This window comes from Lonchura striata, chromosome 1 (genome assembly GCF_050655825.1).
Source record: "Lonchura striata isolate lonStrDom1 chromosome 1, ASM5065582v1, whole genome shotgun sequence".
Lineage (NCBI taxonomy): Eukaryota > Metazoa > Chordata > Aves > Passeriformes > Estrildidae > Lonchura > Lonchura striata.
In genome coordinates, this window is record NC_140703.1 from 70,512,244 (window position 1) to 70,530,959 (window position 18,716).

Sequence of the window (18,716 nt, forward strand, 5' to 3'; positions counted from 1 at the left end):
TAGGCAGAGCTTTTGACTTACACAAGTGCTTTGTAAACGCTGATTTCCAAGAGACTCACAAGGCATCCAAGCGTATTTGGCTTTCCTGCAGACAACGTTGAGCTGTGCAGTCTATGGCTCAGATGTCTTCTGAGAAGAACTTGAAATAGATACTATTACACAAGGGCCAGGTTTTGTTTATATCCTGGCTCCCTCTCATCATAAAATATTTCATTTCACAGGAATAATTTTAGGGCCTGGAAGCCGAATGCTGTTTATTGAAAGAGTAAAAGAGGAGGATGAAGGACTTTACCAGTGTATAGCCACCAACTTGAAAGGGTCCGTGGAGAGTGCAGCGTATGTCACAGTACAAGGTAAAGCACCACACTAAATGGAAGAGCAAGCTTTCCAGAGTGATGTTCTTAGGCTGGAAAGGCAGGGGCATGACCTGGGACTCCTCTGGTGATCTCTGAAGCAATTTGAAGGAAGTCCTAGCAAGGGAAGCATACCAGGTTGGAAAGGAAGCCCAGCAGGAAATGCTAACTCAGAGTGTGTTTACACTGACCTAAAAAGAAGAATTGCTTCAACTCAACAAAGATCAGGTCAGGGTAGAAGACAAATGTAAATTTAGTATCAGCAAAACAAACAAAAAACAGGGTAAGTAGCACTCTCCTACCCACGCATTTTCCCATTTCAGGTTAATCCCATAGAAATTAGAGGACTGGGATATTCTCATTTGTTTATTTTTCTGTGTAAAGTGAACTGCCAAATCAGACTGGAAGATTTTTGCCTAGCAATAGCTGCATATGCAAAGGTACTACTACAAGGAAGTAGTTTGATTTAGCTATTTCTGTAAGCATTACTTGAGTTATCATGCTAATAATTTAAATGTCCAGCATTGTTCTGCCCTGACTCATGCCTGTGGTAGTGAAATAATTTAATTTTACACTGAATAAAAATAAAGTTTATTAAGTGACCTTTCAATTTCATTGAGTACCCTTTTAGTTCATGAATTATGAGATTAGAGAAATAGGTTGACATTCTCCATATAGGTCAGTGTCGTGCATGTATTAAATTTGACATAATCTATTTTACTGACCTAAAATATGTCCTAGATGCATTTAGTTGCTCCTTATAGAACACAATTTGACTATAACAAGGCCTCTTAGACAGAGATTATATGTTTGTGGATGTTCTCATATAATTTTTAAATGTGTCTGAATACTTCTCAGTATTTGGAGCATCCTGCAGCACAAGACAATTACAACCAGTATTGATTTTTTGCCATGAGGGTGTTAGCAGTTGGAGTTAATGGTGGTGATGTTTTTGCTTTAAAAGGTCAGGGATAAGTATATGCACGTGTGGGCTGGACTAACTGGTGAAATTGAGCAGGTAAAACACTTATCCCCTTATGAATAATTATAGAATAATAGAATGGTCTGGGTTGGAAGGATCATTAAATATCCTCTAGCTCCAGCCTGATCTAGTGGAAGGCAGGAACACCTCCACCAAACCAGGTTTCTCAAAGCCCCCTCCAACTCAGCCATGAACACTTACAGGGATGCGGCACCCAGGACTTCATCACGCTCAGAGTAAAAAATTGCTTCATAATATCCAATCTAAACCTGTCTTCTTTCAGTGTGAAACCATTCCCCCTTGTCCTATATCCCCATGCCCTTGGAAGAAGTCTCTCCAGCTCTCTATTAGACCCCCTTTAAGTAATGGAAGGCTGCCAAAAGATCTCCCTGGAGCCTTCTCCACTCCAAGCTGAACAATTCCAGCTGTCTCAACTGCTTTCATAGGAGAAGTGCTTTAGCCCTCTGCTCAGCTTTGTGGCCCTCCTCTGGACTCGCTCCAGAAGATCCACATCATTCTCATGTTGGAGGCCCCAGAGGTGGATGCAGCAGTCCAGGTGGGGTCTAACAATGGTAGACAGGCAGAATCACCTCTCTCTAAGCGCCTTGATAATGCTAAAGCTTTTACAGCTGCTGTAACAGCTAAATAAATAACTTGTGCCAGCTGCTTGCTGTCCAAATCATCCTACTAATTCATAGTCCTGGACGATGTAATTCATTATTGTATTGATTTTTAACATAATTGAAGCTTGGCTGTTTATTACAACCACAAGCATTCTGTCAGAGGGTTTCTAGGAAGTCATATATCCTAGTCCAGAGGAGAGGAAAGAGAGCAGCCAGGAAGGCTTCTTCAGTGGTTACATGTCCTGAGGGACCAGGAGCAATGTTCTTGTATGACTTCTATGGGAGCAGGAGATGAAGACTACCACATTAAAATTTATGGCTTTGAGACTGGATGATGAAAAGAGAGAATTTGTCTTATCTATTACAATCAAGGAAAATGTCTTCCCACTCTTTTCCTACTACATGAAGGGATGTCACTAGAGGTTTTTTTACTCATTCCTACACTGCTCTGGAGCAAGTGTCCCTCTCCCAGGAAATGGCAGCTCCCACCTCATTCCTGAGCCTGGAGGGACAAGATCAGAGCTTGAATGTGTGGCTTTCTCTAAGCTTTTCCACTTTCTTGTCTCTGTGAGAAACACAGGCCCTGTGCCTGCTGTGGCAAGCACCTCTCATGTCCTGGGACCACAGTCCTGGGACTCTTGGAATATGGGGCTGCAGATCAAAGGGAGCAGAGCAGTGCCTCATGAGGATGGCCATGTTTAGCAGATTTGAAAAGTAGTTTGTGAAGGAGTCAGGAAGGAAACTGTCTGCTCTCTTTATTTCCTCTGAAAAAACATTCTTATACTCACAGATAAAACAATGTGTTATTTTTGTGTCCGAGATGGATGAATGGATGGTGGAATCAAAGGGCTGTCTTTAAATAATTGCAGGTTGTGTTTGGTTTGGAACCAGGGGTTGCTGAACTGTCTGTGGAAAAGAAGGGCCACATCTGTGGGCATGTCAGAGCAATCTCACCACTTACTCTTGGCTGGGGAACCAAAGAGGCAGCAGATCTGCAAGGAAAGAATAGAAACAGCAAATGGCTACCAGAGCATCCAGCAGGTGGAAGGGACCGTATCCCTAAAAGTCTAGGGAGAAATGCTGCTGGGCATGTGGGGAACACAGACTCTTGGGAACCTTTTTTGTGGAGGACCACCATGCTTGCAGATTTCCTGCTTCCCCAGCTGCAGACCCTCTCATTCCCAGGGATACAGTTAGTTGCAGAGGTGCTGCTTTGAAGGAGATGTGTTGATAAAGGAAGAAGCACCTTTACAGCTCATGCTCACTAAAATATGGACATATAACAAGCAAAGAAATACAGCAATGAGCCCTGTCTTAAAGCTGATGTTTGATAACTTAATGTGAATCCTGCTGATGAAAAGGAAAATATCTCATTTATTAAATACTCACTAAACTGTTCTCATGCTATGAAGATGGTGGTAGCTTTTCAAATAATATTTATTTAAATTACTTCTTTTAAATAACATTTCTATCTATCTATCTATCTATCATCTATCTATCTATCTATCTATCTATCTATCTATCTAACTATCTATCGAGGTACCTACCTACCTACCTACCTTCCTACCTACCTACCTATCTACCTACCTAACCTTTCTGACTTATCTCAAGAAGTTGTTGTGCCTTTTGAGGCATGCTGAAGTTATCAGGAACTTCTCCATGAAGTTTACCTGGAATTCCCACAGCTACTCAATGAAATTCAGCTTGGGTCATGACTTCAGTTTGCAAGATTAAAGGTGGACATCAGAAGACACTAAGACTCCTGTTACCTCAGAAGCCCACTAAAGAGGTTTGGAATGGAATCCTGGTGGTCAATAGGTTCAAGCTCAGTTCAAACAAGGCTCATCACCAATGCTCTGGTCTTGTCATAACTAACTTATGACAAACTCTGAGGGTGGACATTCCTCAGCATCTCTGAACAGCCATCCCAGTGCTGCAGTGCTGTGATTGTGGGACCACATGGATTAAGCAGGGTAGATGCCATTGAGGTAGGGGTGAGGGATCCTTTAGGTGCAGCAGATTAGCATTGTTGCCCCAGGCATTGCTTCTTCCCTGGTTGACACCTGAGCTGCACAACAATGTTTGTGTGTTTAGAGCTCAAATCCTAATGAGAAAGCCCATACCAGCCAAAGGCTTGAGCTTGTAGCTGGAGAGACCGGCAGATTAATCCAGGCTCTCTTCCTGGCATCCTTGCGTGGTTCTGGTGGCTTCTGTTGCTACTGAAAGAGAGAAGCTGCTGCTGGTGGCACTTCTTCACTCACCCCCTCCTCACCCCTCTGCAGTCCTGCAGACATGGGGTGGTTTTTGGAGGGGCTCAGGGGAGAAAGGGGGCAGCTGCTTGGGGCAGAGTCAGGCAGATGGGACAGAGCTGCACACAGGGAAAAGTCTTTGTCTAATGAGGTGTCTGGGTGAGTAAAGCTCTGGGATGGAGGTGTAAGGGATGCCTGAAATCTTCAGCTACCAGGCAGAGAGAGGGATTTAGTACTGATTAAATCCTCACCAAACTCTGCTAATCCTAAGGCCTCTTCTGAGTGTTTCTGCCTGTTCTGCCTCAAATTAAAACTTTTTCTACCCAGCTGAGAGACACTCAGAGAGCTCTGACTTCAAGGCTTTCAGCAAGACTAGGACTCTGGCACTTGATAACCCAGCCCAGCTGGAGAAATGCTTTCTGGTTGCCTACATTTGCTCTGACATTTCAAAGACAGCACCTTCGCATCTCTTTGCTGACTCCTGGGCAGCTGCTGCAGTGGTTAGATGGTTGCTGTCTTCCACCCCAGGCCTGACTGTACCTCATGGGTGTTCCATGTCCTGCTGTGGTAACCAATGAACCTTCAGCTCCTCCAGGTTTTGCTGAATAGATATCAGAAACTATTATCTGCCATCTGCAGGAGTGCTGCTCAGAAGCAAGAGGAGACTATCCATATGTAAAAGGAAATGCTGATGCCAGAGAGTAGGCAAGCTGCATTATGCTGTATTATTTATGCTATCACTATATTCTATATCTAAACCAAGTACTTGAAAAAAATACTTGTGAAAAGAGAACTCTCTTGGTATTTCCGGAGACTATTGTATCTCCATTCATTGTTGCAGTCATGTTTTTCCTCAATGAGCTTTGTTCTCTAAGCTCCAGAATGGACATGCCAGAGAAATCTTAGATATGGGGCATGAAAACAAATCTGGTTATCTGATTTTTAGGGAGACAAGACATTATGCTAATTAAGCAACACATCCTCTAAACAAAGCTTTGTAGCCTTTTGCCTAAAACCAGAACAATCCCTCTGGATTACCCAGTAAACTCACCAGTGAGACACAATAACACCTTTTTCATTTATTAGGAGTAACACCAAGTTGCCAGGCTCTGAAACTCTGCAAGTGCAGTTGACAAAACTACTGTGAAATCATGTTCAGAATTACTCCTCCTTGTCCTCTCATTTACCCTCTCTAGAGGGTATATCAGAATAAGAGGCAGGATATGATGGTTCTTTTTGCATTTTCTACCAATCAGATGGAAAACATATTGTGGGAAATGCTGGATTTTGATGCAATCACAGGATTTGCAAAACAAAGTGCCCTGAAACTATTTTACAAATCCCTAAATAGCAGTCTGAAGTGAGTTTTATTTTGGCATTTTTAAAGATTTGTCAGTGGGCTCTAATACTTTCCAGATTTCTAATGTTCACGCTGCTTTATTTTCAGTTCTTGCTGGTGTTGTTTTTTCTCTTTCTGTGCTTAATCACTTCCCTGGTTTCTAGAGCTCTCCCAGCTCCCTGCCACCTGGGTTCTGTGGGGTGCTGCTGGGAAGGAGGGGGTCCCTTGTTCCCTCAGGGAGCCTGGCCCTCTGCTGCTGGTGTGACTGACAGGAGACCTGAGGGCACAGAGCCTGCCAGGGAGCAGTGGACTGGAGGGAATATGCTAAACCATATTCCCTGGATTTCTGCCCAGTGGGAAGGAGGGTCAAGACCCTGGTACCATGCTGTGTATGAGCTGAGCCCCTAGGTGACAGATCAGATCCATCCAAGCCATGGGAAGAAGAGCTGATGGACTTCTGCTGGCAAGACCATGAGTCTCCAAGAGAAGCCCCAGGCCACCCCCAGTGATGGCTTTGGTGAGGGCTGGAGGGTTTACAGCATGTTTGGGATAGAGGTGCATGCTGCAGGGCTCAGCCACCAGCAGGGAAGAGCTCTCTGAGAAGTGGAAAAGGAAAGGCATCAGGTCCTGGACAGCAAACCCCAAGCAGCAGCACTGCAACGTGCCCTGGGTGACACTTGGAGTCACTGGTGCCTACACCAGCACAAACCCTCCCAGGAGCTTCTCCTGCACATTAGCAGCAGCTCTCACACCACAGTACCGCCTGTGGGAAAGGCCCAGCAGAGCCATCCCCTCTGCACAGCTCTGTCCTCTCCTGAGCCTGCAGGAGACCTTTTCTTTTTGGCTCTGTGAGCCAGTCCAAACAGAGATTAATACCCCATTGAAAAGAGCTGGCCCTTCCTGGTATTTTATTTTAATGGAAAAAAAACCCCATGAAGTGCCTGTGGTTTGCAGGTCATTTTCTAATATGTTTCCTACTTGATTTTCCCAGGCATATCAGAGAGGTCAAACCTGGAACTGATAACTCTGACCTGTACCTGTGTGGCTGCAACGCTGTTCTGGCTCCTGTTGACCCTCTTCATTCGCAAGCTGAAGAGGGTAAGAACAGACAGGGATCTCCCTGTGGCACCTGCCTGCCTCTCCTTGGCAGCCCTTTGCTCATGTCAGAAATTTTTTCCCAAGCTGCTGGGATTGCTGAGTCTACCAAAGAAAAATTTTGTTTCACTTTTACAGCACCAAGTCTGCCAGAGTTCAAGGAGTTGTCTGGACAACACTCTCAGGCACATGGCATGACTCTTGGGACTGCCCTGTGCAAGGCCAGGAATTGAGCTTTGATGATCCTTGTGGGTCCCTTCCAACTCAGAATATCCTATGATTCTATGATTTTTTGATACTGCTCACTCTTGTTCCTGGTGAAATAACCAGGCTGCTGATGGATGCTGCAGAACTGTGACTTGCAAGCCTGAGTATGAGTAAGCCAGAAAGAAAAGCCCGGGTGGGGACAAGTGCCGCGCTCCCGCCCCAAATCCCTTTTCTCTCAGCCCCGGCTAGCTCTTGTGGGACGAGGGCGGGCGATGGAGGCACCCTCCACCGCTCCCAGCTGGGGTTTGGAGAGTGTCTTTGTGGGTTCCGGGCAGCGCTAGCAAGCCTCGCGGTGGTAAATGAAGAGCGGATCCTGCTGGGGGCTAAGTCCGAGTTTATTGTAGCCCAACGGGGCCAAATATTCTAGAACGGTGCCAGCCAACAGGAACAAGCACAAGGTGCTTGCACTGGCTTATAAACTGTAAGGGAGGGGTATCCAACGACCAATGGGGATAGGGATAGGGGGTGGCTCCGGGATGGGGGGATATGGTGGGGTCCAATGGGGGAAAGATATGGGGGGAGCCCCAGGTCCTCGCCCAATCACCCGGTGCCCTGAGTAGAAGCTTCTGGATGGATGGGAAGGGGCACCGAGTGATAGACAAGGCACCAGGGAGGGGTAAAGTGCCCCTTCCAGGGTGATGGATAGATACTGGGAAGGCGGGAAGGGAGGACAAGGCGGGAAAACTGGGGATAAACCAAGTTGCACACGGGGGTACAAAGGAATAAACCAATACATAATACAGGGATAATAAAACATACAAATAACGCAACTCCACAGACAAGGCTCTGAGGCTCACAAGAACTTGGGTGCCTGACTCACACCAAAGGCATCCTCATTCCCCTCTAAAAACTGTGGGAGTTTGGCATCCTAATGTCTTTGAAGATTTGAGTGAGTGGGAATGACAGATCTTCATGGAATGTGCTGGGGTCTGGTTCGCACAGTGTCTGGTATAATTACATCACTTCCAAAGTGATACTTTGCTGAAGGAGTTTTGATGGTGCAGCTTCTAGAGAAGATGATCGTGTACCAACATGACAAATTTAACTGCCCCTGCAGCTGCCCCTCCTTGTCCAAGGCTGACTGTGATGGTTTAAAACCCTTTTTTGCTGACAGCACCCTGTCTGCATTGTATGGTGTGTGCAGGCTAAGCCATGGCAGCTTTCCTGAGCACAAAATACAACTCCTCAGTCATGCAGGAAGAACTCAGTGTCACCTGCAGGAGCAGATGGATTTGAGGGAAGGTACTGGTGCACTGTAAGGCATGAGCTGAGAAATGGCTGTGTGCCCCCTCTCTTCATTCCCACAGCACCACCAGCCCAGGGGTATCACACAGAGCTCCACAGGGATTTGCTCACAGCCACCACAGCTGGGTGTGCCCCAGCTGGCTGGGGGATGGCTGCTGAAGATCCACTCTAGCCTGACAGACCATGTCATCTCAACCTGCATTACGGCCTGCCAGTGTCTTAGGCTGGGTACTAAGGAGTTTTATTGACTGATGGGAAAGCAGCACTAGACCTCCAAATCAGGGCAGTGTGGCAGCAGTCACTCTGCCTGCATTCCTGCTGCAAGCTTTGGTGAGGAGAAGTGCATGGGAGTTTGAGGGGGAAAGGAAAGCAGAGGTCAGCTGAAGCTGTGGAGAAACTTCATAGCTGTAAGGGAAATTACAAGGCAAGAGGGACCAGTACTGAATGCTCAGCAGTAATGATGAAGCAAGCTATAACGTGACTGCAAATCTTGGGAAAAAGTAAGCTTTAAGTGTAGCAAGGGGGTTGCAGGTTTTTTTAATTTTATTTTTTATGAGACTGAAACTTGTTAGATTGTTAAAAGAAAATAAAAATATCATCAGATAATAAAAATACCATGTAGAACAAGGGACTTTAACTAAATGACATGTTGAGGCAACTTTCCAATTAGTGTTAGTCTATGCTTATGGTCTTCTCTGTGTTTCTCTTATAAACCCTTATTCTCAAAGATTTATGTCTGGCATTGGCTCTGAATTAAATTTTATGTACTAAATTTTATGTATTAAAATTATGTTGCCACAACAGAAAAATTTTGCTCTCCAAGAGCATTTACTTAAAACCTCTTTGTGATGCACATAGGGACAGATTATATCCTTAACAATTTTTCATCATTGAAAATGTTCCTTAAAATCTCTATTTGTGCCAAAAATTTGATATTGAGTGCATCTGAAGAAAGAACTGTGGGGAAAATGCCCGGATTTTCCACTCACCTATTGCTTTTTCTGGGATGGGTCCACGTAAAAGCTCTTCTAAAGTGATGGGTAGGAGCACTCCAGTGCACACATCTCTATCTAGAAATTACCATTCTGGACCACCAAACAAGTTTCTGTTTCTACTCATACCCCACTTATCCATGTCGTTTCCACACTTAGAGGATGCTTTGGAGCCAAGCTTTAAGCCTCCTAACTTTTTCCCAAGTATCAATGCATCCTTCTTGGGACAAAATGTATGGGTTCGGGGCAGATGAAAAGCAACTAGAACAGCAGTTGTTAATTAATGTAATTTTAATGTAGTTGTGTTTGTAATCAAGGCATGCACTGCTGGGAATATCCTTCTCAAAAAACATGCCTAGAAATGCAGATATTAGGGACATACTTCCAAGCTGTAGGGGAGGGAAGTTTAAAGTATGAGGAGGCAGTTGAAACAAATAATTGAAAAGAGAATATGTGGTTATATCTGTATATTTGTGGTATTTGTAGGTCTTTGTCCATGTGCTACTTCCACAAGTTTAGGAAAAGCAACACCTTCAGGTTCAGTTATGCAGATTTCCCATAAATTCCAACTAATAGCCAGGAAATTATGGCAAACACTAGACCTTTTCTATAGAAAGACACTCCTGTGCCAAGAAAAGGCCAGTAGATTAGAATGGAAATCTTGATGCTCTTTGAAGGAACATATATTTCAAAATGGATGAACTGCAGGAAACTTTCAGATCAGATTCATCTTTCTTTATATTTCTCACATGAAGTAGATAATCCATTTTCTCAGGAGAAACTAAACTGGCAAATTAATTTGAAAATTTATGTTGTAAAATATGTGTTTGAGTCCAGCTGTTTATAAATGCCTCCAGACTTAAATGGTTTGAGCAAATTTTTCAGAAATTATACCAACAAAATAAAAAATCCTATAAATTTGTCAGCAATTTGTTAAGTGTACAATGTCCAGTGTCCTGACGACTTGTCTTGCACAATCTCTAACCACATATGACCTATCTTTGTGGGATATATGGAACAAATAAACACTGGCAGTAGAACTCCATCTGTTGCATGTAGCCACTCCTTGCTTTGCACAATCATGAAGGAAAGTTATTTTTATCAGCAATGTTTAATCACTTGCTGAAAGTATTTCTCCTGACGGTGCAGAGGGCCTGTGTCATAACACCATATGTTAATAAAGACCCACATGGATTTCATTGAAGAAACTGGTATGTCCAGATGGGAGGAAAGCTAGAGGAAGGAGCTTCTTTTATATAAAAACTCTTGCGATATATAAAAAAGCCAAAGAGAGCATAAGCAAACCATCCAGTGTGCAGTGAAACACTCAGACTTGTGAACAAAATTAACTTGGAGCCCTTGGCCCAAACAAGAAGATGCTGACAGATACTCTAATCCTCTTTTTCATTTTGCAATGTCTTTGTTTTCTAGCCTCGTTCCTCTGAAATGAAGACCAATCATTACCTGTCAATCATAATGGATCCTGATGAAGTCCCCTTAGATGAGCAATGTGAACGTCTACCTTATGATGCCAGCAAGTGGGAAATTGCAAGAGAAAGGCTAAAACTAGGTAATATTGGAATAGTCCATATAGAGTTTGGATTAATTGTATCTGTAACTATGGGTAAAGAGGAGCTGGATGTGTTCTGGGCACTCAGCACAATGTACTGTGAGGTTTGGTGTGATCTGTTCCACACTGAGAGTGCTGATCTGTGAATGAATTACAGCCTTTAGCACTGACTGACCATGTCTACTTGACTTTTCACATGTATGTTTGGACTTCATGTAGGAAAGAGAAAATAGAACCACGAGATCATTTAGGTTGGAAAAGACCCTTAAGATGAAATGAAACCATGAATTTCCTCCAGGAAAAAGCTGTGGAAGATGATGACAAAGGCTTTACTAAAGTCCAGGTAGACAACATCCACAGCCTTTCCCTCATCTATTAAGTTGTTCACCTGGCCACAGAAGGAGAATATAGACAAGAATGATGCATTCTATATTTTGGAAACTGATTTACTTAAAACATGACACAAAAAGAGCCACCAAAGAATTCCAAATCAGACTGACAACCTTGATGTTTCTCTCTCTAGAATCAGGAGCCTGACCTTTGGCATTTACTGTAATTTTGGTGATTCACTATAATAATGATGAAGGGTCTAGAGGGGAAGCTGTTTGAGAAGCAGATGAGGTCACTTGATCTGTTCAGCCTGGAAAAGAGGAGAAGAGAGGAGACCTCACTGCAGCTACAACTTCCTTGTGAGGGGAAGAGAAGGGCAGACACTGATCTCCTCTCTGTGGTGCCAGTGACAGGACCTGCAGGAATGACCTAAAGTTGTGTCAGGGGAGGTTTAGGTTGGATATTAGAAAAAGGTTCTTCACTCAAAGGGTGATTGGGCACTGGAACAGGCTCCTCAGGGAAGTGGTCACAGCACCAGCCTGACAGAGCTCAAGAAGCATCTAGACAACACTCACAGACACATGGTGTGCTGCTTGGAATTGTGCTGTCCAGGACTATGATCCTAGTGAGTCCCTTCCAACTCAGGATATTCTATGATTCTATGGTTTTCTTCCCCTTCTTCAACCTGGAAACTTGGAAAAAAGCCTGTGCACAAATGGGCCCTCATAGTTCATTCTTCACCCCTTCCCGTTTCTCCCTCTCCTTCTTTTTCCAGCACAACCTCCTTGTTTTCCCTCTGTGCTGCAGTTCTATGAATATTCTGTTATTGCATCATAAAGAGCAAGAATGTGACATGTAAGTCCACCCATAAATAAATAAATACCCTTGAAAACTTTAAGCCTACAGCCAGCTCCCCAGTAGATGTCCCAGCAAAAGGCATGGGTTTGGGACCATTCTTTAATAAACCTAGCGTGGGGCTGATGAGAAGGGAAGGGGGGAAGGGACCTTATTTTGAAGTTGATTAATCCCTCCAGAAGCCACACAGATTTTAGCAAGAAGGTCAACATTAAAATGTCAGTGATAAGCACAGCCTCGTTGCTATAGTGCTGTTTGTTCTTTCAGGCATGCATTACATTTGTCCTACAGCAAGGTCTAGAAAATCCTTTCATTCTAGTTAGAAGCTGTAACAGATTCCTCCTGTCTCCTGGGTATCAGGGACGAAGCTTGGATAACATGTGCAAAATTAGGACCACACTTAATTTGCCTGCCAGAAGACACAAGGTGGCCAGATGTGGATAAGCACAGCTGAAATATATTGCTCTCGATTTATAATTGTCATACATAATTCTGGGAATGCTGGAACCTTGTGCTGGAGTGACTTCAATCTTCAGACAATTTTCTTACAGCGATGGACCAAGAGACTGATGTGCAGACAGTGTGACCACTGGGAAAGAAACAAATAGAAATGGAATGTAAACACCAAAGAAAATCCCATGCTTTTCAGGGTTAGTGTTTGGAGTCCAGAGGTGACGAACAATGACCAGAGAATGAGTTAAAAGTGGAAGAACTGGTGTAAACAAATAAAGAATGCTGACAATGAATGAGAACCAGATTTGAAGAAGCTGTGTATGTGCAGTATGCTAGATTAGGTCAGTGCAAATCCTGCTTACATGGCAGTTGGCTCAGTCTTTGAATAACCTTGGCAATCCCTGAAGATTAGTGTCTCACAAACACAAAATGTGCTTCTATGGTTTTTAAAAAATATTTTTACTTAGAAATGCAACCCTTCCAGCATCTGATGTGACTGTTTTTCTCTTTCCACCTACTTATCCTCCAGGACACATATTTATTATAACTTTTTCAAAGAAGTCTCTCCTTTCAGCCTACATCTCTTTTGCTGTGTGTTCCTCCAACATGCATACACACAGCCCACGGCTGTAATGCAATGCTTATATAACAAGACTCTCCCTTCATCTGTAAGAGGGAAATTTCATATGGGCATCACTGAAGTCAGGGTAATTAACATTCAGCTTAGATTAGTCTCACTGAGAATAAAATCTTATCTTTTCACTAGGCACAAAACCGCTGGTGCCGTAAATCACTGTCAGTGTGGTTGGCACTAACACACTGCGTTAGCTGAGCCATCGTGTGCTTCTCCCCTCCCGCTTGGGCTTGACCTGCCCAGTCTGGAGGGGAGGCACAGTGCTGGTGCCAGGATCAGGGCCCGGGGCAGTGTGGCTGCTGGCTCCAGCGCCGTGTCACAGGCACTGGTGGCAGTGGGCTTCCCGAGCTCCCGCTCCCTCCTGCGCGCTGCAAGCGCACGGCGCTGGCACCAAGCACAGCACTTCCCACTCTCCTGCACATGCACAGCTGTCCTGTGAAACATAATGGAAAACATGAAGCCACCCGTGGGGAAAACCCAGATGACTCAAGAAGTGGCAATGAACCTGAGAAATGAGCACACCTTCGAGCCTGTGCCTTCCCACAGACATAGGGTGCGGTGTCTGCAAATGTTTTTTGCTAATGGTCCGGCTCCAGCAACTGACATGCTTGAAGGACCCTGCTAGAATAGGACTGAAACTAAAATCTCCTGATCCAAAACTCCTTGACTGAGGCGTATGTTCACTTTAATGCGTTCTGAGTGGCCCAGTAAATCCAAGTCAAGTGTGGAAAACTTAAGTAGAGCACTTTGCTTCACTGGTCTGGATCTAAATGCTGCAGCATTACATACCTGAGCATTACCCCAAACATATCCAGCGTAGCTGCACAAAGGCTATGATAAAATGACTGCTCAGACAGCTGGACAACTTAATATTAGTCTGATTAATAATTTTGTAGTTACTTTGAATGTCCACAGAAGGACAATGCAAGAACAACCACAGCCACAAATTGCATACTAAACTGTGGTGTTTTGATCTACATGATGTAAAGTTAAAGCAGACCTGTCCTGTGCTACTATTCAGCAGGGTACAAACAGCAGCAGAGCAGCAAGACTGAGTGTTGTTGCAGTTTCCCATTGAATCACACCACTGTTTAGAGAAGGAAGTGCTGTTTCCAGAGCTCATTCTCCTTTCTGAAAGGTTAGCAGCTTTGTGCAGCTTTATGAGCTGGTGAGTTTTCCAAGTGGTGACTAAGTAGGTTATCACGACGTGGGAAGTGAATTAACAGTGATGGAAACAGATTAAAGCTATGGATTAAACAAAGGAATGGCAGGTTTCATAGGACCTCAAACTGAAAGTTCTTTGTAGAAACCATGGACAGTCAAAACGTTAAGGACTAAAACCACCAATTCACTAAGAAAACTGAGACCTGAGTCTTAATGATGCTTCCCTAGCACATCTGCTGATTGAAGAATCTATATGCAGTAAATGAAAAAGGTGACAGTAGGTTTTTAGATGCACACTGATTCATCTGTATTTCTCTATCAAACACTAAGCTCTTCACAAACAAAGGTCAGTTTGTTAATGCTTTTCAGTCATATATATAAAGTTGTTTGTGATTTTTATTTGCTGTAAAAAATGACACTTTGGCGCATCTAGGGTGGAAATAATTTTCTGGGGTATTTTTTTAGCTCAGCATATTCCACTTCATTTTTCCATTGCTTTTATAACATATGGTATTTGCTTCTACTGACAGACATACTGAGAATTACAGTTTAGATATGACATAAAAGGCAGTATTGATTTAAACTGTTACAGACAGCAGCTCTTTTTCTCTGTTTGCAAGTATCTGAGTGGGATTAATCTCTCACTCAGATACCAACAAGATAGATGTTCACATGACAGCTAGTCAAACAGGTCCCGTTCATCACAGGAACAGGAAATTGTCATGTGGAGATGGTCATGCCACATGTGCATATCTGAGAAACACATATATGGTACATTATCCTTTGCTTTTATATGAAAAGCTGACTGTTATTTTCTGCTCTTCTCTACACAGCAGTTCCTGCTGCCGTACTCTTGTTAGCCACTTTGGTAGCTGGGTTCTGCTGACAGTGAAGTACAAAAGCAATCTGAAAAATTATTGGGGAATAAAACTTATTGCTAGAGCTGCTATGTCAACAAGATCTCCCTGACCAAGCTTGAGAGCCTCTGTAGCAGGGCAGAGGCAGCCAGAGTTCTCTATGTGAACACTCTGTAAAAGGGGAAGTGGGTCTGTGTTGTTAAGGACATAACTGGCAGCACCACAGGCTGCAGCATGGTGCAGTGTGCTCAGGGAAAAGAGGAGCTAAATCTTCCTCTGGCAGAGCTGGACTGAAAAAATCAACTTTGAAGCTAGTGTACCTCCACAGAATGGTTGCATTCATTTAGTGACATTTTTACTCATATCACCTGCTCCCTCTGATGACTCAGTCTTCTAGGTTGACTGCTTACTTTTAAAAAAAACCCCAATAAACCAAAAAACCTAAACCAGCTATATGCTCGAAATATAACTATGGGACTCATTGGAAAGTGCATTTTTCAGTTCATCATCTATGAAGACATTTGCTGATGGGATTCCTTTTTTTTTACCAAGATGTATCTCTCCACTTTATTTTCTTTACAGGAAAGTCTCTTGGACATGGAGCTTTTGGAAAGGTGGTACAAGCGTCTGCCTTTGGAATAAGGAAATCACCGACATGCAGAATAGTTGCTGTGAAAATGTTGAAAGGTATCTTGCCGCAAAGCTGCACTGGAAAAAATGATGCCTTATACAGTGGGGCATTTTAAATAGAATTCTGCCAAAAGCAAAAGCTTTCCCCAATAACTTTTTGAAGCCTCCAAAATATGTACAAATCAAGTTGCAGGACCACCACAAATGAAATAAGAACTGCATTCTCAGTAAAAAGTCATACCATTATGCTCGACTGACTCTATACCAAATGCTGTAAATTAAATTTAGCTGAAGTATAAGGTCTTGATGTAAAGACACTTGAATAGAAACTTTCATATTTTCCCTGGTCATTCATTCCAAGGAATTATCACCTTACTGTTAAAACCAGATGCCTTATGTCTCATTCACATATGCCTGACTTTTGCATCTCATTTTAACCTTCTCCATTAGGTTTTATAATGATTTTTCTTCATGAAGGCCCTTTTATTAAGCTAAACACATTGAGCAGTTTAAATCTTGGTGGTGTTGTGCAACTGTGTCCCCTCCAAACTGGCTACAGGTACATCACACTGTGCTTAGGATGCTGACACCGAGGTTGTGCAATGGATTTGCCAGCACTGTTCATACACCAGTGCTCATCTGAAAGTAAAATCATCCCCCAGCTATTCACTGCCACCTTTCTCATTGGAGCAGAAAGGACAAAGCCCCCTCATTAATTTGAAGAGGGCACTTGGGATGTTAGTAAGCAGGATGATATTCAGTCATAGCTTGCTGCAGCTGTAATTGAATTCCCAAACTCAGAGTCCCAGTGTCATCCTTCCTTTGTCATCCCCCCCTATGAAAGCTAAGAAGCTTTCCCTTCTTTATTTGTGTAAGGATCAGAGCAGCTTTTTTTTTTTTTTTTAATTGCCCCGGAAGTTTATGCTGCACTGCTTATCTGTCTTAATCCCTGAATCCTTTCTGGTGTTGTTTCTCTGCCAGGACACATTCCCTGTTCTGCCAATATGGCTTGGAACCCCAATGCTCTCTGCTGCCTCTGATCAGGTGTAGTTTTAATGAATCCATCTTAGCCAGTGGCTCCCAGATTCACATATGCTTACTTATCACTTACCAGGAGATGTCTACATGTAAATTCCAGCCCTTGGAGTGGATTGATGGATCCAGGGTTTCTTTATGTACATGAACAGGCTTCTTGTGCCACCAGCACCACCAAGGAGCAGTGGGTGCTCCTGGAATGGATGGGAGCAGAAGGCAGCTGCAAGAAGTCTTCCTGGTGGGATCCACATGTCCACGTGCAGAGTAGATGTTTGTATCTGAGTTAGTCCCTCAAATGCCCTTCACTGGCAGTGCTGAGACAACAGCTCATCCCATCCTAAGGCAGACTCCTGTATACAGAGCTGCGTCCTGTTCAGCCCTGCTGACAATGAAGAGAGCCAGTGGTGACCAGACCTTTCGTATCTTTAGTATCTCACCTAAAGCACAGGGAGATCTGCCTCATTCCTTGTGTCCTCACTAGATTATGCAGGAATTCAGCAGTCAGTCATTAGGCCTTATCCTCACAGGATTCCCATGTGGTGGAGGAGAGGTGTCACCACCCATACAAGCAAATAGCAGATCACCAACTAAAAGACAAGTTTTGCCAGGGACGCCAAGAAAAACTTTCCATTCAGGTGTTGAAACTAAGCCCTTTAAGATCCAGCTCAAAGGTTTTTTTCACAGGATTGTTCTTCTTGCTCTTGGTGTCACTAAACTGAAAAATTCCTTTTGGGCCTACAAAAAGCAATATGGTTTTTTCTTGTTTTCTTAACAAAATCAAATCCTGCAGGAAAAAAAAATTGCTCAGGGGAAATGAGAAGTTTCACTCAACACTAAATAGAATGTTTTGGATCTATTTGAGGGATTTCTTACGTCATTCCTATTATTATTGATCATGACTGGTAAGGGTGAGATGCAGTCACTTCACTTTAATCAATTCATATTTACTTCCTTAATCTATCTCCAGGCTTCCTACATAATGAACAGAACCAGGCAGGCATCACCCAGGGATAGTTCATCTTTCTCTTATACAGATAGCTAAACTTGATGGCTGCAGCAGCTTCTGGAAATACTTTGCTCTTGCCACTGACCCCTTAAAATGTTGATTAGTTCCGGGTAGTATATAACCCTTAGATAGCTGAAGTCAGGTCAGATGAAACCAGTTCTAGATAGAATTAATTACCATCTTGAAATTCCTTTTTATTTGTTCTTTCTTTCTTTTTTTTTTTTTTTTTGGCTGAAACATCAGAACTATTAATGAAAAAAAAAAAAATCTCAGTTCTGAATAGGATGGAGTCTACTGGGAGGAAGTTGAGCCTGACTCTTTTTATGGGTTTGATTGCAACCAAGAGGATGCTGAGCAGGGAGGAATAGGGAGAGAACAGCAATACAATAAATACATCCAGTAATGGAGATTATTTCAGTGGAAAGTAACGAGAAATGGTACAGCTCAGCAGGACCAGTACTTTGCCTTTTCACATTGACTTTTTATTTTGTATTTACAGAAGGGGCCACAGCAAGTGAGTACAAAGCACTGATGACAGAGCTGAAAATCCTAATCCACATTGGTCATCATCTCAACATTGTTAATTTGCTGGGAGCTTGCACAAAAAATGGAGGTAAAAAAATCTGCACCACTCTGAAAATGGGTTTGGATTATCTCCCAATAACAGCCAGTGACCCATGTTGTTTTCATCTAGAGGCCATGTTAGGAGCTTTTATATTCAAGTTAATCCCGTACTTGGTGGGAAAAAAAAAAGAGGACAAGAAAAAGAGATTTTCAGTCATTTAATGAAGTGATTAAACATTTCCACTCTTTAAACTCTCTTTTAGTATTAATAGATGAAGTGTGAACTTAGGAATATGCCACTTGCTGTCCTTTATCTCCTTCACTCCACTGCTCAAACTCAAGTTAAACATGATCTGGAGAGGCTGGGAAAAAGGGATATCAGCTGCTGGCCCTGAATCACAATGCAGCTGTTGTAAAATCCTCCATGATACCACACTAAGAAAATCAAAAGACCAGTATGGGAAATTGTTTGT

General features: G+C 43.2%; 1 protein-coding gene across 1 annotated transcript in view; it reads left to right on the top strand.

The window, feature by feature from the left end:
* Nucleotides 1–18,716, top strand: part of FLT1 (fms related receptor tyrosine kinase 1) — a 116,950-nt gene that overhangs the window by 74,597 nt on the left and 23,637 nt on the right. Inside the window, exons 15-19 of the mRNA XM_021541982.4 lie at nt 222–353; nt 6,538–6,644; nt 10,577–10,715; nt 15,591–15,695; nt 18,179–18,292. Of these exons, the coding sequence (XP_021397657.3) occupies nt 222–353; nt 6,538–6,644; nt 10,577–10,715; nt 15,591–15,695; nt 18,179–18,292 (597 nt within the window). The remainder of the gene's footprint in view (nt 1–221; nt 354–6,537; nt 6,645–10,576; nt 10,716–15,590; nt 15,696–18,178; nt 18,293–18,716) is intronic.